The sequence below is a fragment of the Cyprinus carpio genome, chromosome B13, assembly GCF_018340385.1.
Source record: "Cyprinus carpio isolate SPL01 chromosome B13, ASM1834038v1, whole genome shotgun sequence".
Classification (NCBI taxonomy): domain Eukaryota; kingdom Metazoa; phylum Chordata; class Actinopteri; order Cypriniformes; family Cyprinidae; genus Cyprinus; species Cyprinus carpio.
Genome location: NC_056609.1, coordinates 13,682,264 through 13,709,561, shown reverse-complemented (window position 1 = coordinate 13,709,561; position 27,298 = coordinate 13,682,264). Strand labels below are relative to the sequence as shown.

The 27,298-nt window shown below is 37.3% G+C and overlaps 3 protein-coding genes across 4 annotated transcripts in view; 1 reads left to right on the top strand and 2 right to left on the bottom strand.

The window, feature by feature from the left end:
- Window positions 1-13,753, bottom strand: part of LOC109100391 (calmodulin-lysine N-methyltransferase-like) — a 116,854-nt gene extending 103,101 nt beyond the window's left edge. Inside the window, exons 1-3 of the mRNA XM_042737680.1 lie at window positions 13,319-13,753; window positions 13,005-13,171; window positions 12,326-12,390 (exon numbers count right to left, since the gene is read on the bottom strand). Of these exons, the coding sequence (XP_042593614.1) occupies window positions 12,326-12,390; window positions 13,005-13,171; window positions 13,319-13,438 (352 nt within the window). The 5' untranslated portion in view covers window positions 13,439-13,753. The remainder of the gene's footprint in view (window positions 1-12,325; window positions 12,391-13,004; window positions 13,172-13,318) is intronic.
- Window positions 13,754-13,914: 161 nt separating this feature from the next.
- Window positions 13,915-20,221, top strand: LOC109100434 (prolyl endopeptidase-like). 2 transcript variants are annotated; one of them, XM_042736718.1, is made up of 7 exons: window positions 13,915-14,441; window positions 14,538-14,713; window positions 15,234-15,450; window positions 15,531-15,677; window positions 16,264-16,395; window positions 19,673-19,761; window positions 20,080-20,221. In XM_042736718.1, the coding sequence occupies exons 1-6, from the start codon at window positions 14,388-14,390 to the stop codon at window positions 19,754-19,756; spliced, it is 810 nt and encodes a 269-aa protein (XP_042592652.1). In that variant the 5' UTR covers window positions 13,915-14,387; the 3' UTR covers window positions 19,757-19,761; window positions 20,080-20,221. The 2 variants fall into 2 exon arrangements, with proteins under 2 accessions (XP_042592652.1, XP_042592653.1); XM_042736719.1 differs by having other exon boundaries at window positions 13,916-14,441; window positions 19,676-19,761.
- A 22-nt stretch (window positions 20,222-20,243) lies between these two features.
- slc3a1 (solute carrier family 3 member 1) lies at window positions 20,244-26,968 on the bottom strand. The gene is made up of 10 exons (XM_042736716.1): window positions 26,498-26,968; window positions 25,010-25,189; window positions 24,652-24,794; window positions 24,378-24,503; window positions 23,855-23,974; window positions 22,593-22,717; window positions 22,310-22,511; window positions 21,947-22,123; window positions 21,025-21,150; window positions 20,244-20,942 (listed from the first exon to the last, which is right to left on the bottom strand). The coding sequence occupies exons 1-10, from the start codon at window positions 26,910-26,912 to the stop codon at window positions 20,517-20,519; spliced, it is 2,040 nt and encodes a 679-aa protein (XP_042592650.1). The 5' UTR covers window positions 26,913-26,968; the 3' UTR covers window positions 20,244-20,516.
- Between the last annotated feature and the right edge of the window lie 330 nt (window positions 26,969-27,298).

Genomic DNA, 27,298 nt, shown 5'->3' with positions numbered 1-27,298 from the left:
GGTTAAATATTAATTTTATATACAAATTTACAATCACTTGAGTGCAAAGTGTGGGAAATATTAATGCTACTAAAAAAAAAAAAAGGTTAAAAGATGAGAAATAATGCTTATATTTTGCAATGAATTATTAATTCTTGTTTTACATTATAATATAGATAAATAAATATAATATATTTAATATAATTAAAATATTTTATAAAAATTATTTAATAAAATATGTGACCCTGGACCATAAAAGCAGTCATAAGTAGCACAGGTATATTTTAAGCAATAGTCAACAATACATTGTATGGGTCAAAATTATCAATTTTTTTTTTATGCCAAAAATCATTAGGATATTAAGTAAAGATCATGTTCCATGAAGATATTTTGTAAATTTCTAACCGTAAATATATCAAAACTTAATTTATGATTAGTAATATGACGTTGGTGAAAACTTAATTTGGTGATTTTCTCAATATTTCGATTTTTTTTTTCTTTAACCCTCAGATTCCAGATTTTCAAATAGTTTTATCTCAGCCAAATATTGTCCTATCCTTACAAACTAAAATTAAAATATACCCTTATGACTGGTATTGTGGTCCAGGGTTGCATATATAATAATCTTGACTCCCAAATTTGTAATGTGGTCAATGTGCATTTTGCTTAGCATAATTTACAATGACTTAAAATGAAGTCCCGATGCCACTTCTGTGATTAATTATAATGGTTAGTGTGTGAGACATTATAATTGACAAACCGTCTCGGTAGACGTGCAAAGTTGAGGGAATGATTAACCATATGTGCATCCAATCAATATCTGTGAGTAACTGTAATGCACTTGTCACTAAGACAAGACCGCAAGCCAAATTAATAGTGCACGCTTGTCTTTGATGAGTGTGTAATACAGCAAAGGTGACGTGCTCCGAGCAAGTGATCATGCACTCGGGTCACTCTTTTAATGTGCAGCGGCATGTATATATCTGTAAGAGAAGAGTGAGGTGCAAATGCATCATGTGCACACTTGTGTTTGTGTGTTTCTCTCTAATGGTCCTCGGGGGCAGGGAGCTCCTCCATCAGCAGGGCATTAGCACTCCGTTGCCCCGCCTGGGTATCGATGGGTCGCTGTGGTGATGCCACCCCCTAAGGGCCGCCACGCCCTCTGGACCGTCTGGCTGAGTGACCTCTAACCCCGGAGCTGTTTGGCAGGGCTACATTGACTGCGACACAGTACTGGCCATTGATCTTCCACTGACACCAGGACAGCACTTAACACTCCGACTGTGGAAGAAATGGAGCCTGCCTGCTGTTATTACTGACCCTGTGTGTGTGTGTGTGTGTGTGTGTGTGTGTGTGTGTGTGTGTGTGTGTGTGAGATAGAGGCCAGTACTGGGCATCTCTCAACCTCTCACTGTCCTTTTCTTTCGCTGTCCATCTATCAATATTATCAATATTAATAATGAACTTCTGCATATCCAGACAAGAAGCAGCGTGTCTACTCAAGAGATTAATCTTTCCTCCCATCCACCCCTCCTGCACCTTCACCCTTTTCTTCTTCCGGTCTGATTCCTGGAGCCCAATTAGAAAGTGTCACTTTTTGGTATTACAATGGCTTTGGTAAACTTTTTGTGAAAAGTCACATTTAACCCCCAAATTAAATGAAATTATTTCATGTTTTATTTGAATTATTTTGATGAAAGAAAATTAAACCTAATTTTAGAAATTTTCCAATGCATTTTTTTTTTATTTTGCACAAAAGAAATGTAATTCTCACTACCTTAAATGCAAAAAAGAAAATATTTCCTTTAACAAATACTTTAATTCATAAATTATTTTCATTATACATAATTATTCATTATGTAGTATTGGATGTACAGCCTTATTATGCTTATATACATAGTTTTTTTTTTTTTTTTTTTTTTTTTGCTTAAACACATTTATTAAATTAACATTATAAAATTAACTTATACAATTAATATACAGAGAATAACCACTGAAAATAGTACCAATTACAAAAAAAAAAAAAGGAAAGGAGAATGATTATGGTAATGCTTAATTGTTACAAAAATGCAAATTTAAAACTTGAATTTTCTTTATGCACAATTCTTTACACAATTGATTAATTATTCAAAATAAATAAATGTGGCCCCACTTTGAAATAAATATATACACACACACACACACACACACACACACACACATACATAATTAATCTATAAAAAATATATATATTTCCTTTTGGGGGGGTTGCTTATTTGATTTTGGTGTGAAATATGACATGGCCACTTTTTAATTGGATTAACTCACTTCTTTATGTATGTTTATTAAGAAAGATTTGCTCATGTTACCATATAAATGATGACGACATTTTTGGCATCTTCTTTGACATACTTTGGAGTAACACATGAATATCATAATCATGCATATATGAATATGAAAGTCATTCAGTGCAGTTCCATAATATACATGAAAATACCATGACACTGCCATTAGATACCATGACTGTACCATAATTTCTATTCATAGTACTTTTTGGAAGAGTTTTAGGCCATGACTGACACAAAGATGATCAACAATAGACAGCAGTCCTTCGGTTCCACACCCTCTCAGTTTCTGTCTCATGGCCACAAGCTTGTGTCTGATCACTTCATATCTGCAGCCCATCTCTTCATTATTTACAGTAATAGCCTGTCAAAGCCATGCATTCAGTCTCTCCAAATAACGCGCACCCACAGTTGGGCAATGTGCATGGTGCATGCACTGGCCAGTTAGAGCTCTCTCCCGATGGCAGCCCGGGGCTAGCTGCTAAATGGAATGCTTCACCTCAATTGAATGGGAATCATTTCTCCTTTATTTCTTCATGTGTGTGACCTTGTCTTTCTTCCCCCGTGTGAGGTGAAGGACGCAGGGGGCTCGCTGCTGGATGGTGGGGGCTTAGTAGACGCTGGAGAGGGACATTAGAGAAGCGGTCTTTACCAGACGCAGGCCCGGAGCCCAGGTCACGGCAGGGGAAAGAGGCTCTTGAGTGATCTGATTGCCTGGTGCAGGATGCGGCAGTCTTTAGAAAGGTTGCTAATAGCATAGCCCCCTTTTAGTGAGCAGGACAATACTGGCTAATTCAATCTGATGCAGAGCTCTTGTATACACACAAGAGTACACACAAATGTAGACAGGCGTTTAACTGAAGAGAAAAAGCGGCGGAAAACATGCGTGTGCTTACGCCGACACACACACATACGCGCACATTCCTGCCGAGTTCAGCCATATTCGTTCCCTACGAATATCTGCTCACATAGATACGTGCACTGCGGACTGGAAAAGCCAATGTCATTTGTTTTGAATTGATTGCTAAAACGCTGGGTTTTGTGGCACAGGAGAGAATGGACTTAAATGATTCGCATTGATTAGTGATGCCCCACTTTGGAGCATGCTTTGAGTTTTAGCTCAAACTCGCAGCGAGGGCAACGGCACATCATCAGCGTGCACACAAGCATTAAAATGAGAGTGAGCGAGTGCGCCAGTTCAGATAGACTGAATTACCTCTTCACGCAATGTAATGTGACACTCCTCAATTAATATCTTCAGCACAAGAGGAATTAAGCGTCAATTTAGTGTGTTAGCCGCTGCAATTTTAACAACGCAGCAACTCATTCATTTGATTGGAAAATACAACCTCGCAAAGTTCCAGAAAGTAAGGGGGTGGAATTTCTAATAAACCACGTTTTTAGATCTTTTAAAAATGGAACGAACAACAGGGGAATGTTTGTAAGACCAGATAAGGCCAAACAAACCATTTTGCAAAGTATGAGAGTGCCCCCAACTGGACGCTCGTCAGACAATTAAAACAAGAAAAAACAATTAAGAGTGCAGCTTGCCATATAACCACCACGACTGGTTTAAAAACGTCCGATTTAAAAAAAAACACCTAAATAAACATGCCTTCTCTCCACAAGTATCCCTGTGAAGAGTTTCGGCAATGTGTTTTTCTCACTGTGTCAAAACACAGAGGTCATATGAGAGGCATTCACTGCCATTTCAGAGGCCCCAGGTAAGAGAGATGCAATTAGGACGCTAGCACGATCAATTAACCAGCTCTCCAAATCTACAGTAATTAGCTTCTCCATTGTGGAACAGTTGTAAAAAGCCACTTGGCAAAGCAGCGAAAAAGCATCGACTGGATTGTTTGGAGGGAATGTGGGTGTGTGTGCGTGTACGAGTATCATTGTGTGCATCTTTGTGTGCCACAAACTGTTATACAGAGTGTGATGTGATTGTGTGCTGGAGAAGGGGTGGGTGTTGGCAGGCTCTTTAACTGGTGTACTTACAAAACAATAGTGCGTCTCTCAAACGCCGGTCAGATATGTGAAGATCACGCGCACGTTTTCTATCGAAACATACAGTTGTGTTACATTTGAAAGGCTCTTTTTTTTATGAGATGGGCTTTACAGGAACGTACCTAAAAAGCTCAGTGGGGAGGCTTGGCATCATCTGGCCACTGGACCAGCACTACATCAATCCCCCATAATCCTTTTGGGCCGGATGGGTTGGGAGAGGTTTGGTGAAAGAAGCAGCAACGTCACCCCCCGCACTCCACCTAATGTGATTCTGCGTTCTGATTGGTCGGCCCACCCTCAATGCGTTCTGTGAAGCATGAACCCCTGGGCTGGGACTAATAAATGACTTCTCCTTTCTGCGGAAGATTACGTCCCCTCATGTCTCTGCCAAGACAATGAGACAGGAACCAACCTGCTGGAACAGAGGTGGGCCGCTTTGAGCTGGGTGAGAAGGTACAGTAGAAGCGAGGCTGAACCAGTATCCTTTCACTAGATTCATTCACAACTAGGCCAGAAAGTTTAGTCACTATCATGATGTTCCAAACCTGTTTTTGTCTTCTGCCGAACACTAAGACAATATTTTGAAGAATGTTTTTCTTCATACAATGAAAGTCAATGGGGTCAAAACTGGATGGACAAAATTGGGGTCCAACATTGGCTGGATAAAAAAAATAAAAAATACTAAGGTGTAAAATGTCAAAGTCATGCAGGTTTGGAGCAACATGAGGGTGAGTAAATGATGGCAATTTTCGTTTTGGGGGAACTGCTTTAACATTAAGACATAAATATTACCTAGAGTGTTTAAAAAAAAAAAAGATAAGAGCGTACAAAAAGCAAAAGTGTGGGGCCTCTGTCCTGTCCTGAAAAGCTAGTGATGTGAAGCGGCTTGCGGGACATATGAAAAAGTGCAGACAATAGGCAAGCCAAGCAATCAGCCCGTTTCTACACAACTCCTCTGCTACACGACCCAAAAGCAAGGGGTGTGGGCTTCTTAATCTTGTTTCTCTTGCCAGCGCAGGGATCTGGAGGTGTCATATTTCTCCGAAACATTCCTGCTCCTTTCGCTCCAAATGGCCGACGTTTTGTCGCCAGTGCAGGGCCCCTGTAATGAACCTGGGGGGGATCTTCAGAACTCAATGACTGGACGTAATTACTTCTCTCCTTTTCTTCGCTTCTTTTCTCCGCATTGCCTCTCCCTCTGAGCTGTACTGGCCCCCAGCTTTCGGGCTGGCTGGTCAAATACAAAAGGCAGGCTGCACCGAGTCCAGCTGAGGGGTGGGGTGGGGGGGTGGAAAGGGGGAGTGTTTCAGGATCCAGAAGCCCCCGATCAGCTGTCACTGAGACACTGACTGACTCGGAACTCTTCACCAATGCCTGCGGCCTTACAGAACTGACCTTGACAACCATCAAAGAAAGTTGTTTTATTTGACAGATAGCGTATGCAATCTAAGCTGTCAAGATGAAACTTACCAATTCATTCTAAGCATCCCCAACTTCAGAGAAGTAAATATATATACATGTGTGTATGTGTGTGTGTGTGTGTGTGTGTGTATAACTGTATTTATCACGTTATGGGGACCAAATGCCCCCACTAGGATAGTAATTCCAGTAAATTTTGACCTTGTGGGGACATTTTTCGGTCCCCATGAGAAAAACAAGCTTACAGAATTAAGAAAAAGAATGAGATGGAATACAGAATTAAGTTTTTTGAAAATCTAAAAAATGTAGAATGTTTCCTGTGAGGGGTAGGTTTAGGTGTGGGGTTGGTGTAGGGCGATAAAAAAAATACAGTTTGTACAGTATAAAAGCCATTACGCCTATGGAATGTCCCCATAAAACATGGAAACACAACGTGTGTGTGTGTGTGCGTGTGTGTGTGTGTGAGAGTGTGTGTGTGCGTGTGTGTGTGTGTGTGTGTGTGTGTGTGTGTGTGTGTGTGTGTGTGTTCATGCTCATTTCTCCTGTTTTTGCATTTAGATTACTTTTGCCATTATCTAAAATGCACTTAACCTCAAAAACGAATAATTTTATATTACTGTTAAATGGTCTCAAAAAATAAATATCAACTTCACATACTGTAAAATATATTATTGGGATGCCTACAATAACTTGCAAAATTTAAAATTATTGATTTTAGTTTTCAGTGTCTTATTTTTTATTTAGACAAATAATACAGAATTAGATGGCCATTTATTAGTTATTGGCCATACAATTAAAATACTTATCGACTTATTGAAACTCATATTGACTAAAATTAGTGCGAAAAAAGGAGATAAAATGTTAATATATAATCATCTTAATTAACGCAAAATATATGTTTAAACCCCTGTTTTGTGACTTATAATTAAATAAGAGACAAATACATTTGTTATTATCAATTTTCCATCATATAAGAATAAAGGATATGAGTTTAAAACTAAAAATAAATATTAACATAAATTAACGTTTCTAAAAACATAAAAGCCTATTCAAAAAACACACATTAGGCATGTTAGTCCTGCTAATTAGCTGACATACATGTAATCCAAGAGACAGCACTTATAAAAATAAGTGTGTGAGAGTCATTACATTGAGTGCTTTGCAGACAAACATACATTCAGACAACACGCACACACACACGTCCCTCCCGGGAGTCATTTTTGGAGTGCTGCCCAAGCTCTGAGTAAGAGGTGGCTATTCACATGCCTTGTTCTCCACCAAGACGCTAATCAGATAAATGATCTATTTGTTTTAAAACATCATCAAGTACATTAGGGCTGCTAGAGACCTGGCATGGTTGCTAGGCAAACTGGGGGGGCGGGGGGTTCGAAAGGGTGAATATGAGCATAGAGGGGGGTCCACAAACGGACCAATGCGATGACAGAAAAGTGCACTCTGATAGACACAGAGAAATGAGAGACAAATTAACTACATTACATTAATCACTTACAAGTCCAATGGGATCACAGAAACACACAGACACACTCACAGAGAAATAGAGGCCTATGGGTAACCTGTTGTTCTCTGTTAAAAAAAATAAAAGTGCTTAAAAGTACCACAGAGCTAATATGGTTCTTTGGACGTGGTACTGTAGGACATGCATCACAGTACAACCATAGTTTCTGCACATGTTCCATGGTATTCTTTAAAGTAGCTTGGAGTATCATGTAAATATCATCTGATAAAAGTGGGTGGTGATGTCACTAAATGGAGAAGGCTGAGTATTAATTAGCCCATTCTCATTCGGCAAGAAGATTTTAATACATTACTTTTTTATTAATCAATAATAAATCCAGTTAAAAAATTATAAAAAAAAAAAAAAAAAAAAATTCAACTGAAACCATCAAGTGAAATATCAAGTGAAAACAAAAATATAAACTAGCTTATTTAACATAAAGATACTAGTGGCATAAGTCTAAGTTTCCTTGCTTAAACTTCATCTTTGCACTTCCTAAAATATGAAAAATATACATTAGACTCTTCCTGGCAACACTGTTGCAATTGAAAGGTTTTGGTGTGTTAGTGTTAGGACTAAAATTGTGCAAACTCCATAAAAAATTTAATCAAGTATTTCCCTCATCAAAGTTTAGTGCTACTTTTAAGGATAGTTAATTCACAAATAAGTGAACAGTCTAACATGTAATGCATGAGGGGCAAAGGGTGCATAAAACTTGAAAAATGATGGAGGACAGGTCTAATAATCAAGTCTGGAGTGTGAATTTCTAGGGCGTTATTACTTTCTTCATTCACCCCCTCTCCCTTCTAATTCCAGACTAGAAGGGACCTTTGCAACAAAAGAAAAAGTGTTACCTGGCTGCTAAGGTATGTTGGAAATTACTGTGGCAATACACCCCGCACAATATCCCTGCAAAGTCTAGTATTGTAATTTCATTCCTTCAGGGTTCCCTTTATCACATCTCTTAGCTCTGATACAGCTCGCCCCACTGCTGACCCTGTAGCCATGATTAAGAACATTTGCTTTTATACTCATGCTTATATAGAGGAGCAAATCCTTTTATAATGCCATCTTGCACATTGCCAGAAAAAGAGCATTATGTTTTATAATAATGCTTCACATAATGATTTAATCTGGGTCAGTCATATATCATTCAGCACAGAGTCCTGGTCAGTTCTGGGTCACTCAAACACAGACAATATTTCCTGTAGGTGGCTTTATCATGAAAGCAATTCCTGGCCTTTTCACCAGTGCCACTGATTGAAGACAATTTCACGGTCTATGATGAGCTTTGGGAACTTTGACACAGAGCTCTTAGACAGTGTTCAAAATTAACTTTGTATAAATTGAGAAAATTTACCAGTCACATAATGTAACTAAAAATTGATATACACTGAAAAAAAATATACTCAATTTTTAAAGGTAAGTGGTTGCAAAATGTTTTAGCTACATTTAAAAAAAAAAATAAGTGTTGAAAGTTAGTCAACTAAATTTGTTTATTTAAATGTAGCTAAAATAAACTGTTTGCAACCACTTACCTTAAAAAAAAATTATTAAATTCAATGAATAATTTTTTTTCAGTGTAGTATAATAGTATAGTATAATTGAGATAGGAAAAACTAATCTCAACAGACTTTATATGAGAATAAAATCCTACAGTTTTTCCAAAAGATTTTAATCCAAATTATGAGAATAAAGAATATGGTACTATGAGATTAAAGTCATAATACTACGAAAATAAAGTCACGTAGAAAGTGACAAAGTGAAATGGTGGATAATTATGTATTCAATTTGAGAAATTTATTCACAAAAGACAATTCTGACTGGCATTTGGTGTTTGGTGAGTGTTAATTTTGGACTCTGCTTGCACACGTTCAACAGGCCGTTCTGCAGTAATGAGGGCTTGAGTCTGGTCAGCGAGCCGTCCTGTAAACAGTCTGAGAGCAGCGTTAATTAACTCTCACCAACACAGGAGAGCAGAATAAGGCAGAGATGGAGAGCCAGACCTCTGACCTCTGCAGGTCTAACCAGGCCTCATTGGACAGCCTCAATCTGAGCAATTAGTACACCGGGTCCCCCAATCTACATAATTGCCCAAGCAGGGGGTAGAACAGACGGGCATGTGAGTGGAGACCATTGGACACACACAAACAAACAAACACATGATTCTAATAAAAAGACACACACACACTAATAACACTTATTAAGCTATGAAAAAGTCACCATTACACACAGATTCGTGATAAATGCATGGACTCTGAGGAAACCCTGCTGAGACAGAGCACTGACGGTTAAGCCTGAATGTCGTGATTTCAGAGGGGATCAGTTCCTCCACCTCATCATGTGACCCCTCTGAAGAATGTTTTTAACTCAGGGCGCAGGATAAAGACCCTGACTAGACTGTTTGAGAGTATCCTACCAATACCCAATGAGGCTTGCATTTTGAGGTAATATTTTGTGAAAAATAAGAGTTATCAACCAGTCAGTTGTTTGATGCTTAGTCAACCATTGCAATCCAACCTTGTAAATGAGTTGGAGTTAAACGGCAAAGTTTTGGCTGGATAATAAAGGCCGCTTTCACATATTTGCCAAATGATTTCTTTTTCCAGTAAATGTATCACATATGCAGCTCAAGTAACAGTGTATTTTGTTTTTGTTGTCACATTCACACATCAGCACCAAAATACCAGTAATTGTTAAAGAAGAACCACTTTATTTTCACTATCTGTCCAATTTGACAACATTTTTTGACTTTTTGACTGCAAAGCCAAAGCAATAATCAATGACGCCTAGCCATACAGTATATAACATTTTCATAGAAAAACAATTAAAAAGCACCAGAGTTTACTGTAAACTCTGTGGAAAAATCACAAACTTAAAGATTTCTTGCATGCTTATACTGGTAATCTCATGATCTCTAAATTGCAATTTATAAGTAATTTTCTGGAAAAGACTGTTTGTGTGAATGTGAAAGCACTTATTGTCTTGTTAGCACCTGCTGATAGAACTTCATCATCTGGCTGCAAAGAGCTCCTCGGAAATCAGTATCACTATTCCAGACTATGTATACTACAACTACATTTTCTCTACAGTTTTTAACCAACTCTGACCCAAGCACATGCCAGTGGAAGAGCTGATGTTTGAATCCAAACCAGTGGTCAACAAGCCTCTCTAAAACTCTTCACGTCCACCCAGCATGTTCAGATAAGACCTTTTGTGTCCCTCTTGATCCCTGCTGGAAACAACAGCACTTAAACCCACAGCACCGTCAACCCTTCCAACCCTGACAAGTTGGATCACCGTAATCCATACATTTGGATAGCTAATCCACATTCAGTGCCTCAGAGGACATAGAGACCTTTCGGCTTGTCAAATCCTCAGACGAGGATTTTAAACTGGGTATGTGGGGTGGGTAATACGTGGGGCACCCCCGTTTGCAGACAATGAGCTTGCCCAGCTGAGCTGACAAGGACATAGGAGGAGATGTTTGGGCTTACCAATGCGTAAGATCAATTAAGAGTGGTTGAGAGGAAGGTCTGAAAAGAGAAGCGATGACCCTGCCGTAGAGGAGAGCCATGCTGCCCCTTTTCACTAATCCAGTAAAAGAGCCAAATATTTCAAGACATATCAGCCCACAAGCCACTGGAAACCAGCACAGGACCAGTCTCTTTCCTTTACTAAAACAGATAAACTGCATAAAAGTTTCTGAGCCACTGGTTTATCTACATAAAGCTCATTTGTGCTCAACAGAACAACGAAAGTCATACAGGTTTGGAACAACATGGGTGAATACATTATAACAGAATTTACATTTTTGGATGAACTATCCCTTTAATGCTGCACTTTAATGGCTTTTTTTTTTTTTTTTTTTTTGGTTTCATATACATTTTACTCCTTATTTTCTCTGAATCTGAGCATGGTTGAGCCAAACCAGTCTGTCACAGTCTAGATCATGGCCTAAGAGAATGGATTTTCATCGTAATTCAGTTTGGTTAAAATAATAGTTACTGTGTTTTGTCTTTGCAAAATTGTCTTGTCTTGTGCAGCAATTTATCATTTGCTACACAATATTCTGCTGTACAAGACCAACAGACATCTAAAGTTGTGTATACTGTATGAAGTTTGGGGTCTGTAAAAGTTTTTGTTTTTGTTTAAATGTTTACCAAGGATGCATTTATTTAATCAAAAGTACAATTAAAACAAACAAACAAAAAAACTTAAAATGTTTTCTTATTTAATAAATTGGAAAAAGTAATTTATGATAAAGCTAAATTTTTAGTATCCGTTACTCCAGTCTTCAGTGTCACATGATCCTTCAGAAATCATTCTAAATATGATTATGATGTGGTACTCAATGTTTTTTTATTATTATTATCATCAATGTTAAAAACGTAATATTTTTGTGGATTTTGTGATAGATTTTATTCAGGATTCTTATATGAATAGAAAGTTCAAAAGAACAGCATTTGTAACAATAGAAATGTATTTTTTGCAACTTTTTACCTTTCACCATCCTTGTTGAATAATAGTATTAGAAAAAAAAAAATCTTACTGACCCCAAACTTCTGAACAATAGTGTATATCATGAAAGAGTATTTAATATAAAGAGATGGCATAAATATATTTACAGTACATAGAAATTACCATTCACGGGAAACAATAAATCAGTTCACTGTATCTGCTACCTGTTGATTCTGCAACTTTGTTCAGTCACCTATATTCACTTATAAAATATACTTCTGGCCAACTTAAATACTTGCTATAAATTTCCCTGTAATTGTTCAGAAGTACAATACTCCTGGCACAGACAGCAGGAGTCAATAAGTTGCTTATAATTAGGTGCTTCTAAGGCTCAAGTGTGCCTGCCTCTGGTGCATGATGGAGCTGCAGCTCGATCTGACCCCCAGCTGCCTGCCATAGTATATGCTCTGTTTAAGATTACAGTGAAATATTGTTCATTCATAATCAGAAAGTAGGCAGACTGCATTAAAAGAACACAATTACCTCTATGTGATCAGTTTGAGAGAATAAACTAAACTGTAGTAAGAACACGGACACGCACAGAAGGGATACTCACAGACATTTCCCGTGTTGTCAAAGCTGCTGAGCACCTCATTCACTCTGATAGGACCAAGATTGTCTCTGAAATGCATTAATAAAATTGATATAGTTATAAATACAATGAGGTAATGACTAAATGTTAGTGCTAGCTAAATGATTTTTTTTTAATTATACTGCGTAAGCAAAAGACTTAAATAAGCAGTTAAACCAAAAAAATAATAATTCTGTCTGAAATCTGAAAGTTTATTCACCCATTCTGCAATAAATAAAAGCAGCTCTTTTTTCCATTCCGTACTGAAAGGGAAGGACGACAACGGCTGTGATTATTTTTAGAGAAATATTTCTGTGAAATATTTTCAAAGCATGATTTGCATTTAGACTTTTGTGGTTCTTCTATGGTGCTTTTTATTATCATTCATGTTTTTTAGAGTTTGACAACACTTGGTCCCCATTCACTTTCAATTTATGGAAAAAAAAAGCAGTGTGACATACTTCAAAACTTTACCTTTTTGTGTTTGACAGAAAAAAAAAAAATAATAATAATATATATCTCATAGGGGTTTGTAACAACATGAGGGTAAAACATATAGAACTGACCTTTGCGAGAATAATGCCTTAACAATGTAAGTTCTTAAGAATCCTGAAGCGAAATTGCTTCATCTGCTCTAGTTAACTGAACACTTTCTCCAGCATACCTGAGTAAGGCACTGTACTGAGGAAAGATTGCACTTCTGTACTCCACCCACTGCTCCTCCGTCTCTGTGGAAGAGACCCTGCTCCTGGAGAACAGGTTAAAGGAGGAGAATCTTCGCACAGACACCTGCTGAACATCTGCACTGTCCAGCTGCTTCTGTTTCAGCACCTGCATTGTGAGAGATGCATAAGATTCTACTACTGAGACACATCCATATGTCTACTGCATTATGTAACGCATTACATTTACGTTATTATTTAACCAAACACATGCAATCATCTGCATATTGAAGGAGATTCACTAAACGCCCCTCACCTGTCGCAGAAGAGCCCAGCGTGCACGGGCCACATCGGTTCCACAGTGAGAGTCGTGATTTTGGTGATTGTTCGCGTGCATTTCTGTCGCAGCTAACGGGGGATCTTTGAATTTATTCATGACAGATCAAGCTGCTCGTTTAGATTCTCTTTCATGCAGAAAATAACTTCTCACAGTATAACTACAACGACAGCGTAATACAGAGTCTGGGCGAAGGCTTATTTGGCATTTGTTTTCTAAATGTGGTTAAAGTCGATGGTAGAATTTACTAACTGTTTCCGTTTTTACCAATTCGCCGGTATGCGCTGGACTCTGTTGCTTGGTAATAAAATCCCATGCTACTTCCGTACACCTCTTGTTGCAGGACGAAAGGAAATCCAATTCACTACCAGAGTAATCGAACACTCGGTTCTATCGGCTGTCATCTATGATAATTCATTCGATTACTCCCGTCTGGACTAGATGTTATATTTTAACGCCATTAGTAATGGAGAGTCCGACTCATTTAGCGAGTCGGTTCTTTTGAACAGTTCATTTCAAATAATCGATTCAAAAAGCTTTTTCGTGGCGTATTAGTTTTGGAAAACAGCCACATGAATACGCATATTCTGTAATAGCGGTGTTTATTTTAATTCCATGTGTTCAAGCTGAGTTTGTTGCAGACATTCAGCTCATAAAAATAGCAATTAACCTAAATATTAATTGCAGTCATATTAAACAACAAAAAAAATAAATACATTTTTTCAGCTAATTCAGTTCAATAATCTGTTCTTTGGTCGTTTTCCGTCAAACATGTCCAAAAGAGTCGGTTATCGGTTGAAGTCAGTTGTTGATTCTAGAACAGTTTGGAACGATTCAGTCTGATTGCTAAATGAATCCTTCAGACAGGTTTTGTGAACCGATTCAACCGGTTCGTTTGAAAGATTCGAGTCAACAGAACGCATATCGCTAGTGTAACTGTCAATGCACCACTACTCTACTCCTGTCCTCCCCAGTGCACACACCTGTACACTACCTCTATTCCTCCAGAGAACAGAAGCTCTCCGTAACAGAGGACAACACCAAGTACATGCCCCTCACAACACACCTGTTTAACAAAACACGTCTGCAGGCAGCCAGTCAGGTATAAGTCATTTATATGAGAAGTCTTAAAAGTACACTGGTACAAAAAGCAGCCTACTTTTAAAAAGCCATAATTTCCCAATGTCTGTGTTTTTAGGATGGTGCAGTGGTGCCTTTGACTCTCCTCCACATGCCAGCATTATCTGAGCTGCATAAGGCTCCACTGCTTCTGCATGTATATGGAGCTTATGGTGTTGATCTCAATATGGCCTTCAGTCCTGAGAAGAGACTGCTGCTGGAGGACGGCTGGGCTCTGGCCTACTGCCATGTCAGGTACTAATCATGTAAAACGCTAAAAACCAAAATATTGTGAAATATTATTACAATTTAGAACAACTGCTATTTTAATATAATTTAAAATGTAATTATAAGATTGCAAAGCATAATATTCAGCATCATTACTCCAGTCTTCAGTGTCACATGATCCTTCAGAAATCATTCTAATATGCTAATTTGGTGCTTATTTCTTTTCATTATTATTATTAATAATATGCTGCTTAATATTTTTGTGGAAATGTGATACGTTTTGTCAGGATTATTTGATGAATAGAAAGTTCAAAACAGGAGCATTTATTTAAAATTGATTTTTTTGTAACATTATATATGTCTGTTCTGCTACCTTTGAATAATCTAATGCATCTTTGCTGAATAAAAGTATTAATGCATTTTAAAAAATCTTACTGACCCTAAATTGTGAACAGTAGTGAATTCTGAAACACTTGTAGTGCTTGAGTATTATTACCAAAATAAGCCAATGGAAATGCATCTTTATTGTATGTTTGTAACGGGACAGGGGTGGAAGCAAGCGTGGTCTAGCGTGGCATCGAGTGGGTTCGGTGCTACAGAAGTGGAGGGGAGTGGAAGATCATGCTGCTTGCATTCAGACTCTTCATCACTTGGGAGTGTCTCATCCTGCTCTTACTGCCCTCACTGCTCGCAGTGCTGGAGCTGTCCTAGCAGGGGCGCTGTGCAACCATAACCCACAGCTTCTTAGAGCTGTAATTCTACAGGTGGATCATTAGTACATCGAGTACACATTCTCTGAGCCTTATTGTCATACTTATATGAAGTTTTCAGTAATTCTCTGCAGGCACCTTTTCTGGATGTTCTTGGCACAATGCAAGACCCCTCCCCGCCGCTTACTGTAGAGGAGGGAGGAGAGTGGGGAGACCCCCGTATAAGAGAACACATGGACAACATAGCCTCTTACTGTCCCTGTCACAACATTATACCTCAGGTAAATTACTCAGATGTCCACTACCATTCGAAAGTCTGGGCTCAGTATGATTTCTTTTAAAAATAAATACTTTTATTCTACAACGATGCATTAAATTGATCAGAAGTAACCGTAAAGGCATTTACAATGTTAAAAAAGATTTCTGTTTCGAATAAATGCTGTTAATTGTAACTTTTTATTCAACATTTTGAAAACAAAATGCATAATGGTTTTAATATTAAGCAGCACAACTTTTCAACATTTATAATAATAAGAAATGTTTCTTGAGCGCTAAATCAGTATATTAAAATCATTTCTTAAGGATCATGTGACACTGAAGACTGGAGTAATGATACTGAAAATGTAGCTTTGCCATCACAGGAATAAAATACATTTATAATATATTCAAGTACAAAACAGCAGTTTTAAGTTGTAATAATATTTCACAAATATACAGTTTTTACTGTATTTTTGATCAAATAAATGCAGTGTTGGTGAGTGTAAGAGACTTTTCAAAATCATTAAAAAACTTTAAATTAGTAGTGTTCCGTGTGTGTCTCATCATTCAGGAGTCATTTAATAACTGTTTCTTCTTTCTTTTTTATAGCTTTACCCATCCGTGCTGATCACTGCATACTCAGAGGACTGTAGAGTTCCTTTATCTGGGGTCATGAAGTATGTCGAAAGGCTAAACAAGGCCATCCAAATGTATACAGTACCACTCGGGTTGGTGTTAACAGTGAGTGTATATATGCTCTAGTCGGGTTTTTTAAAACATCTTTGCACTTGTCATATTCTCCTAGCACATAAAATAAAGCTATTTTAGCATGGTGATATTGGGCACAAAGTAGACCATTACAAATCACTGTAAATCACAGCCTTGAGTGGTGCATCACTACAGCGATATGATAAAAGTAAAGAATGTTAAATAAGTAAATGTATTTGTGACCCTGGACCACGAAACCAGTCATAAGTAGCACAAGTATATCTGTAGCAATAGCCAACAATACATTGTACGGGTCAAAATTATCGATTTTTCTTTTATGCCAAAATCATAAGGATTTTAAGAAATATCATTTTCAATGAAGATTTTTTGTAAATTTCCTACTGTAAATATATCAAAACTTCAAAAAAATCAAAACAGGTCCTTGAAATCCTTGAAAGTTTGTGAACAGGGCAGTGAAAAGTTTTTGAAAATAAGCATAAATTGACACAGGTCCTTTATATTGTGCCAGAAGTTTTATATGGAAAAATTCCATATTATTCCCTCTGGTCCGCTAATGTGTTATTTCGCCATCACTTCGTGGCCTTTGTGTACTAGCTTGCTTGATTTACATTAGTTACGCACATTTACGCATTACGTTACGTGTTTCCCACGTGAGATACTTTGTGTTGTATGTTGCCAATACGTTAGAGTGACCATATTTCCTCTTTTTCCCGGACATGTCCTCTTTTTGGATTTAAAAAAATGCCTCCAGCCGGGATTTTTGAATCGCCCAAAATGTCGGGGATTCGGCTTTTGCTTTCTATAGTTGCCAATGATTGTGTGCATTTTTGTATTAGAGCGCTGCAAGGGAGTGTTTTTTTAATCCTGATTCCACTGAATTTCTGACCATCATTGCCCGCTCCCATGATTTTTGTGTCCAGTCCCACCCGCTCCCACAAATTTTCTAATATTGTATAATTTTCGCACATCAGGGAGCATCTATCAATACGCAAATTATTTAAATCTCTTTTGAATAAGCTCTCGCTGTTCACTTTCACTTCTGTTTACGTGATCATGCACGCTCTGTGTAAAGTAAGATCAGATATTTGTCATTAAGCTCAGGATCTGTTGAGCAGCAGATCTTCCAGCATGGTCTATCAGCCATCTCTCTCTCCTCAACCCATGATCAATCAAATCTGACTCCTGCAGCTTGTGTTGAATGCAGGGTTGCCAAGTCTGCATTTTTTTTCCCCTATGACTACTTTTAAACTGTTAATGGGTTGATTTTCCCATGTGGGTTAAAGGTTTGAAATGTTGCTTAAATTACATTTAACTGAAATGCTTGTATTGAAACATTTTGCATTCTGTCTATGATAAAACTGTGCTAGATGTTAAATTTTGTGAAGGATGGCCACTAAGCTTTTTAGCTGTGGTTATGATCAGTATGCATAACAATAACATAACACTTATTTTTTCCGCTTTCAGGTGATGTATAAATCTAAATAAAAAAAAAATTACCTTTATGACTGGTCACATTTATGATGATAATTAATTTTTCAAACAGTTCTACCATCAACTTAACAGAATAAAGATAGATAGATAGATAGATAGATAGATAGATAGATAGATAGATAGATAGATAGATAGATAGATAGATAGATAGATAGATAGATAGATAGATAGATAGATAGATAGATAGATAGATAGATAGATAGATATTAAGTTATATTAATATAACATTGGTGTATTTGGTCAAGTATCTATAATCTAATTAGCCCAGAAGATAAATTATATGATCAAAACATTCCAGCTGCCGTATTAAAAACTACTTCTAAACCAAGTGAAGTATAATGGAAATGAACTTGGAGGTCACTGGCTGTAATCCCAGCTCTCAAATAAACCCCTGGGCTTAAGAGAAGCACTTACACTCTCTCCTCAGGAGAGAAGAGCACTGATCTGGAAACAGGTGATGTGGAGCGATTCCTCTCCATATCAACCTGAGGTCACCTTGTATGTGAGCTGCTCCGTGCCAGACGCTGTCAGCACATCTTAGTACAGACCCCCTCCATCAGACTTCCTCTCCTTCTGTGTGCCATTAATTATCTTTATTATACACACACAAACACACACCTTCGCTAACACCACACACACAAAAAAAAACAAAAAGTTCCTCTAATCTCTCCCATTCCTCTCCGGTAGATAAAACGCTGATTACACTCGCTGCCAGCTCAGACGATTAACATGTTTATGAGATAGTCTATCAGGCAAGGAGATAAGGAACAATACACTGGGCTGTGCCAAGGTCAGGAGAAAGCTTGTGAAACATGCAGCCCAGAGAAGGAGCAGGTTGGAGAGAGACACCGGCGGCCGCACTGCAGATAACAGGCAGATGACAGAGTTTTAAGGATTAGGCATATGATTTTTACACTCAGCTTCACTTCAGAGAGATCCCATCGCCGTGGGGAAATAAGGCAGCCAGGCAAAGGAGTGGGCCAAGTCCACCTACATGGCAGCCTCTCATCATCCACTCTGTTTCAAGAGCATTGACTTTAAAGTGCTGGATGTGATGCCCAGGTGTTGTGATGGAGAGCCAGTGTGCCGGATTATGCTTGGATATTGTCAATCTAGTCTTACATATTCACTGCCTTTATCCTCATGACAAACATGAACTAGTGTACTTCAATTTCTTTATTTATCTACCATATTCATGGTTCCCCAAGAGCCATTTTTGGCTTCTTAGATTTATTTAAAGGTGCTTTAGTAACTTTTTCCTTATTAAAAACACCAGTGTTGTTATTGTTAACTAAAACTATTACAAAAAGTTTTTGTTAACTGAAGTAAAATATTAGATAAAATATTTAAACAAAAATTAGCAATGTTGCCATGGGGAGCTAACTGAAATTAGTACTAGAATTACTAAAATTGAAATAAAATTAAGGTAAACAGAAACTATGTAAATAATACTAAAATAATACTGTTTTACACATAAGGAAATGAGTACTTTCATTTTTAAGAAATTACATTTCTGTTATCATTTACTCATCCTTATTTCATTCCAAAAAAATAAGATATTTTGAAAAATGTAGGTAACCATTACTTCCATAGCATTTTTTCCCCATACTATAGAAGTCATTGGCTACCCACAACTGTTTTGTTACCAGTATCTTTTGTGTTCAACAAGACGAAAATTTGCTTGCTGAATAAATGCATTGTGGCTGATTGCGTTTCTACAAAGGCATTGGTAACTGATGTAACTATGTTCAGAAAAAAGTACAAGATTACCTGTGCATCTTTAATTGACATGTTCAAGCAGCAGCACGTGTCCCAGCTGTCATTCTGGACCTGCAGCCAGGAGGAGATCACTTTGGCCCTGAGGATTTTCATCTGTCCTTGAATGAGGTACAGTACATAAACACTTTATTATATTCATACCGCACCATATCAGACTGAATTGTTAAATTACCTGCTGCCTACGTTAACACATTAAAGCATAATACTTTAGCATGCTGGCTATTAGAAAGCTTTGGATTAATCATTAAGGTGGTTGTTATATAAACTTTATGATCATGTAAAAGTGCATTTTAGCATTATAGCATGCTCTCACAGTTTGATGTCACACATTAACTTATACTGTACTGTTGTTAGAATGCTGTTAGTGAGACTAACAGCTTATGTTTACAGCTTTATGTAATTTTTTTTTTTTATCTTCTCTCACAGAGTGCCCGACAGTTAGCCTTTCTTTACACAGAACTTGGACTAGACCACCCACAAACTCGACGGAGACAAAAAGAAAAGTCAAATAATCTGACTGGCAAGTCTCATAAACCATGAAACTAAATTGTATGTGTGGATGTGTGAGTGAAAAACAACCAGACAAAAAGTTTTTCAGATTTTTCTTAATAAACCAAACATTTATTTTGTTACATAGATGCTAGTTCCTTTTGAATAAAAGTTAATCTGACAAAAACAGTTTGCATCGCCAGGCAACTTGCCAGTTTACACTGAACACAAACGATACGCACTATCACAATAATATCGAGTGAGATTTTGGACCAATGAGATTTCAAAGTGGGCGGGACTAGCCAGCATGACACCACCGAAATAAAACAAGGAATAGATAGCCTTTATCGTTTGTCACTGTGTCGCTTCTATCTTCAACACTTGTACAGAATATCCAGTGCAGGCAAGTAGCAGGCTTTCTCAGAAACATAGCACTCAGATGCATGGTTGAGGTGAAAGCGCTGATTGGTGGAATATTCTAGGAGCATTCCTTGCCCTCGAGATGTTGGAATTCTGGATTTAGTGAAAGTCTTTTGACTTATTGGCACTGTGCTTAAATGCACAGTGAGAGTATCTGGCAACTCAGTAACTGAAGACAAGTCTGTTGTAGTGTCCTCGCCGAAGTTTAGAACCACCAGGAAGGCTTTGTTGAGCCCATCCAGCTCACGCAAATAAGCAAATACGTTGACATCGCTCCAGACGAAGCAGAACCAGCCTCGGGACAGTGCCAACTCAGCCCCTCGGAGCAAACTCAGAGCACGATACTGTGAAACGGTGGAGTGTGCATCAGCCTGCTGAAGCTGGAGAGAAAAATATGAGCTGGGATTAGAGGTTTCTCTGCTTTAACACACGCTATATGGTCAGCAGTCTGAATCAGCGTACCTCTACATTGACAGTGCTGTAGTCTGGAGCGATATCTAGCCATGTGCCATTTTCACTGTCACTAAAACCAGCATTGATCTTATCGTCCCACTGCATTGGTGTTCGCTGCGGGTCCCGACTGTTGCTCTAGATTTAAAATATATATTTTTTAAAATAATGCATTAAGTTGATCAAAATTGACAGGAAATATACTTAGAATGTTACAAAAGACTTCTATTTTGAATAAATAATGTTATTGTAAACTTTCTATTCATCGATAAATCCTGAAAAATGGAGAAAAAAAAAACTGTTTTCAACATTGATAAAAATTCATTTTCAAATTGAAATATCATTGCTGAAAGCTCAAAAATTCAGCTTTGCCATGACAGGAATAAATTACATATTTCACAATGTATATGATCACCACGGCTACATTTATTTGTTCAAATCATTATATCTTCTTTTTAAAACTTTCTACCAACCAGAGTTTTATTATTAAATATTATTAGTGCTGTCAAATGATTCATTGCGATTAATCGCATCCAAAATAAACGTTTTTGTTTACATAATATATGTGTGTAGCATGTGTATTTTTATTATGTATATATAAATACAAACACATGCATGTATATATTTAAGAAAAATATGTTGTTTAAATGTTCAATATATTTATATATAAGAATATAAATATATACATGTAAATATTTTCTAAATATTTACTGTATGTGTGTATTTATATATACATAATAAATATACACAGTACACATACATATATTACATTAAAAAAACCTTCTATTTTGGATGCGATTAATCGTTTGACAGCACTAAATATTATATAATATATACTTACAGTATATTTATTTTATATATTAAATATAGTATAACTATATAAAAATGCTACATTTTAATGTGTTAAATGTAACTATTACTTAAAAAAGCTTACTGGATCATGCTGTCCAAAAGGATCCTGAATTACAGATACATTTACGTTCACCATGCCAATCTCTTCTCCATAGTATGTTGTAGGAGTTCCAGGAAGTGTTAACAACAGCATGTTTATAGCACGTATATATTCTGTACCAGCACTTGAGCCTATACGTGGCTTGTCATGGTTTCCCACCTATAGACATACACAAACATATTCTGTGCATGTGACAAACACAACAAATTCTATGCAATTTTAAAATCAGTTTGACCATCCACAGGCAAACCAATTGTTTTGTCCATTTCGCAATGCTAGTGTTTCAGCTTTAAATATTTGAAGCGATCTGATTCTTAATGAACGGACAGATATCTGGTCACTCACCACCCAGTTTGGCCATTTTCCCTTCGGCATGTTTGACATCCATAAATGAACCAAGCTTTTGGCTTGATTTCCTGACAGATCATCAGGAAGGTACAGGAGATAGAAGTTAAAGGGGAAGTCGCTTTCAGTGACATAGCTCGTGCCATAGTACCTCATTGTTTTATCTATTTCTTCATAATCATAACACTCTACCACCATGAACCTGATTGGGAAGAGAAAAAAAGCCATTTACAAGAGAGAAACAAAACGTTTATTAATGAAGAAGAGGAAGAAGTGAGGATACCTGTAGCGGCCGGGCTCTCTGCTGTAGGCGTCCAGATCTATCCTCCAGTTTGTCAGGATCTCATGTAAACCCTGTTGTGTGTAGGTGTAGTCATGGTACAGCTCAAACTCTGTGTCCACAGTCGACTGAAGGACACCACAGAGGAAGTAAAGAGAAGAATACAGCTGTAAGTCACACTGTGTAGCGCTAATGCAAGCAACAAGTTAATCTTACTAAGATTATTCCTAAATATGGTATACACTAGTTTTTTTAATGAATGAATGAATGAAAATAATACTTTTTGGCAAGCACACATTAAATTGACCAGTGTCAGTAAAGCATTAATGATGTTAAAACATTTATTTTGAATAAGTGCTGTTATTTTGAACATCCTAAATATCAAAGTATCTGTAAATCTATCAAAGTTTTATCTTTGTGTGTGTGTGTGTGTGTGTGTGTGTGTGTGTGTGTGTGTGTGTGTGTGTGTGTGTGTGTGTGTGTGTGTGTGTGTTTTAACCCATTCTTCAGCAAACAAGAAAAATTGTGTTGTGCACTTACAATGGAAGTCAATGGAGTATGGAAAGGCATTGTACATTTAGAAAATAAAAGAATAAAATCATTGTGCTGAATAAAAAAGGAAAATTCAAATGTGTATTATGCTGGTAAAGCATTACATGACTTCCATCTACATAGTCCAGCAGCCACTTAAGAAACAGTTAAACTTATAATGCACAAAAAAACAGATATTTGTGTATGAAATATTTAACGATTTTACAGAAATACAAGAAACCTGAAATGTCTTGCCCCATAGACTTCCATTGTTAAGTACATTAAACACAATTTTTATGTGTTATCGCAAAACGAGGGGATGAATGAAAATGATTTCCTATGGTAATCAAAATGTCACGGATGATCAATTTTAACTTGTTTTGAAACCGGAACATTCCTCTAAGTTAATTCTAACAAGTCCACGAGGACCAGAAAGACAAATCACTAAAGAAGAGAACCAGGACCATCGAGTCATTCGGCGGACCTCATTCCCCAGACCTTCAATGGCTTTAAAATCATCTGGAATTAGGATAATGCGAATGACTTCCCAGTAAATCCAGAGAAATATGTACTACTAATCCTTAAATGACACTGTGAGAACAAAGAACAGTAATACGACTCCTTCTGAATGAATTGGAAGAACATTTTTGACTCTATCAGATGAAGGGCTTTAATAAATAAGTGTGTAAACTGAACGTGTGTTGTTATACAGAATAGGTCATTGTTGGGCTTACTGGATCTTGGTCAGTGTCGACCTGGGGTTCATTTCTCAAATGTGCGGCCTCAAGCATGTGTTTCACAGCGTCCATGCGGAACCCATCCACCCCCTTCTTCAGCCAGAAATGGATTATGTCCTATTAGACAGATGTGGAACAAAGATCAAAGAGAGTCCAGGTTTGTAGCGAAACATGATACGGTACGGTGGATCTGCATAAAGAGCCCTTTTGTTAAAGAGCTTGAAGGCTAACTAATATTCCTCCTCCACATTACTGAAAAATGTGAGGTCCTGACATAATACTGAGCACAATTCACTTTTTCTCAAATATATATTTAACTCATCCTGTGTAAATCAAATATAAAACAGTCTGTTTCTTTCTGTAAACGCATAACTTACTAGTTTCAAAGAGGTTACTGTATTACTAGTGGTAGAATAAGGCACTTTGTAGTGTTTAAATCGGTGGTAACTCCATGCTTAGGATACTTTATCTCATTGCACCCGGTGTAAAAGACTGCATAATATTCACAGTCAAGCCTTACCGTCATCTCCTCTATGACTCGAGGGTTACGGTAGTTCAGGTCAGGCTGTTCCTTCAGGAACTGATGGAAATAGCACTGTTGTCGCACCTCATCATACTCCCAGGTGGAATTCCCGAAGACACTCACCTGACAAATCAAACAAGTCAACCACGAGTTTCATTCAATCTCGATTGTAATAAATAAATAATGTGGTGCATAACAGTATGGAATGCAATATAACAGACGAGCATTCTTACGTCGAGCGATAAAATGTAGCTGATTTGGATATTCTTACCCAGTTGTTTGGAGGTTTGTCTCGTGTGCAGTTAACCCAGATGTAGTAGTCTTTATAGGGCTCTGTACCATTACGGCTAAGTTGGAACCAAATGTGTTTGTCGCTGGTGTGGTTCGGGATGTAATCCATGATCAGCTTTAAACCTGGGCCAAAAAACAATGCTGTTATCAAAAATAGCATCTTATAGTGATATGACAATGTAAAAAAACTGTTAATTATTACCCATCATGTTACTCATGAAGCTCATAATATGCTAAAATTCAAACTACAGTCATAAACATGGCAAAAATGATCACAGTACAGGTTTGTCAATGTGTTACATGCTGCTGGTTGGTGACAGTGTTGAGTGAATGTCCACCTTTGTCATGCATGCTTGCCAGGAGCTCGTCAAAGTCTTCCATGGTTCCGAAGATAGGATCGATCTGCCTGAAGTCCTCCACATCATATCCAAAGTCTCTCATGGGAGACTTGTAGAAAGGGCTGATCCAGACTGCTTTAATGTTCAGGTACTCAAAATGACTCAGTTTCTCCTTGATTCCTGAAGCCAAACAGTGAATTCTTAAACGTTATCTATAAAGTTTGCACCTTTGATCTGTACACGACATTCAGCAATACAATTCATTTATCTTGATCAAACTAACCTTTATAATGATTTCAATCTTTTAATATCTAAATGGGAACATTTGGAGGGTCTATAAAGTTATTATACATCTCTTGTAGAAGATAAGCTGGTGTTTTGTCTTATCAACAGTGATTGCTTTTTGTGGACACGTTTCAACAAAAAATACTAATCACCCTGTAAAGTACAGCTGTAAAATCAGTTTTATGTACTTTATGGCATGTGTAGATGCTATTTTGCCCATTACATAAGAGCAATTAAACAACCTCCTCCCATTTCTTGAAACAGAATATACTGCAATACAGAACCATTATGAAGGAAAAACATGGCTTTTGTGTGTCTGTCCAAGCCATCAATACACTCACTTCTCAAATAACGCTACAGCTGGACTGAACTCTCAGCTTCTGAAAAGAGAATTGTTTTTCAAGGCAGCTTGATACACTACTACTAACTTTTTCCTGTCCTTTTTTTGGTTTGGTTTCTGTTTTAGGCCAATTTTCTTACGTAATGTCTCTGGATTATTAAAAAGTTCTCAGATTGTTGAAAAATGAGCACATCATGCACACTAGGATGTGTGTAGGTAAATTAGTTCTCAAAATGATACTAAAAATACATGATCCAAACCAGACAGAGGTTCACATATCTCACAACTATATTATGTAAGTTTTACAGAATAATTTACTTTAATAATTACATAATTTGTATGTAAACATGGACAAAATAATGGCTATTCCCAAATGTATGTTGTATTTTGAGATATGCATCAAGGAAAGGATATTTATATATATATATATATATATATATATATATATATATATATATATATATTACAAAATTATGCAGAATGCATTAAAAATGTTGTACATGATTAATTGCATAATTTGCATATGTTTTTGGCCAACTCCTAGTAAGAAAATAACTTATGATAAATTATAAATAAATTGTGAAACTATTAAAAAACTATTAAAACATTTTTTTTGGTAACTGAATAAAGCTGAAATGCAATATTAACATAAGATGAAAATTAGTAATGTTGCCTTGGTAAATAACAGAAACAAGTACTAAAATAGAAATAAAAATGAATTAAAATTTTAGAAAGAAATCTAATAAAAATGACAAAACCACAAAATAAAAAAGCAATTAAATAAAAACTTTAATACCAATATAACACTTTAATTTTTTTACCCTATTAACCTGTAGTGTCTTACTTTAAGGATCAAAAATTACCTTTGAGATCTCCAACACCATCAGCATTTGAGTCTTTGAATGATCGTGGATAAACCTGATAGACTGGAGACAGCTGCCACCAGCTCATGCATCGAGGTGACAGTGCCACAATCGTAATGGTCATGGCAATAAGGGCCAGGGTGCATGCGATGATCAGCCAGAAAATAATCTCTCGAGGTACGCGGTAGCAGGCTTTCCTGGAGTATAACATCAGGACCTCTTTGGGCATCCCAGCGTACGGCTTGATCTGAGTGTACTCGTTCTCCTCCGGCCTGGTGACAGACACGCTGGTGGCCTGCTGCTCTCGAGAGCTTGACGCATCAGATGTATCATCATCATCTTCATGAAAGGCTGCGTTCTGGATGCCTTCTTGCAGCTCCACCGCGTCGATGTTGGTGATTTTGGTCGAACTCATCTTTCTTGCTTCCTTCAGTCCCTAGGAACAACACTTGTGAGAGCCAACAGCGGGAGTCCTGTTAAATAGAGGCATTCACAAGTCCATAGTGCACAACACTCATTCAGTCTCCATCCCTCTCAACACACAATAAAACCCCTCCCAGAGGAATGTGGCAGAGATTAGCAAGACCAGTCACACACTGCCTTGGCTACATATTATTGAAAAGTCAGGTAACTCATCTTGGCATTGACCATGCGACAATGTGACAGTTTACTAATGTTTTCGTTTTTTCTGACAACTGTCTACACAGGATTCTTACACCCCTCTGGATTTAACCACAATGTCCTAAACTAATATATAACACTTTAATTAGCAAATTAAAGCTGTGTAGTTAGCCATCTAGC

What these genes read in the sequence shown, in the direction of transcription:
- LOC109100434 (XM_042736718.1), top strand. Translation starts at nt 14,388, where the DNA reads ATGCCCCTCACAACACACCTGTTTAACAAAACACGTCTGCAGGCAGCC. An exon ending in GTCTGCAGGCAGCCAGTCAG is followed by an intron (nt 14,442 to 14,537) that starts GTATAAGTCATT and finishes CTGTGTTTTTAG; the next exon opens with GATGGTGCAGTGGTGCCTTT. An exon ending in CACTCGGGTTGGTGTTAACA is followed by an intron (nt 16,396 to 19,672) that starts GTGAGTGTATAT and finishes GACATGTTCAAG; the next exon opens with CAGCAGCACGTGTCCCAGCT.
- slc3a1 (XM_042736716.1), bottom strand. Translation starts at nt 26,912, where the DNA reads ATGAGTTCGACCAAAATCACCAACATCGACGCGGTGGAGCTGCAAGAA. An exon ending in GAGTCATAGAGGAGATGACG is followed by an intron (nt 23,975 to 24,377) that starts GTAAGGCTTGAC and finishes TCTGTCTAATAG; the next exon opens with GACATAATCCATTTCTGGCT. An exon ending in ACAGCACTGTCAATGTAGAG is followed by an intron (nt 20,943 to 21,024) that starts GTACGCTGATTC and finishes TTTTCTCTCCAG; the next exon opens with CTTCAGCAGGCTGATGCACA.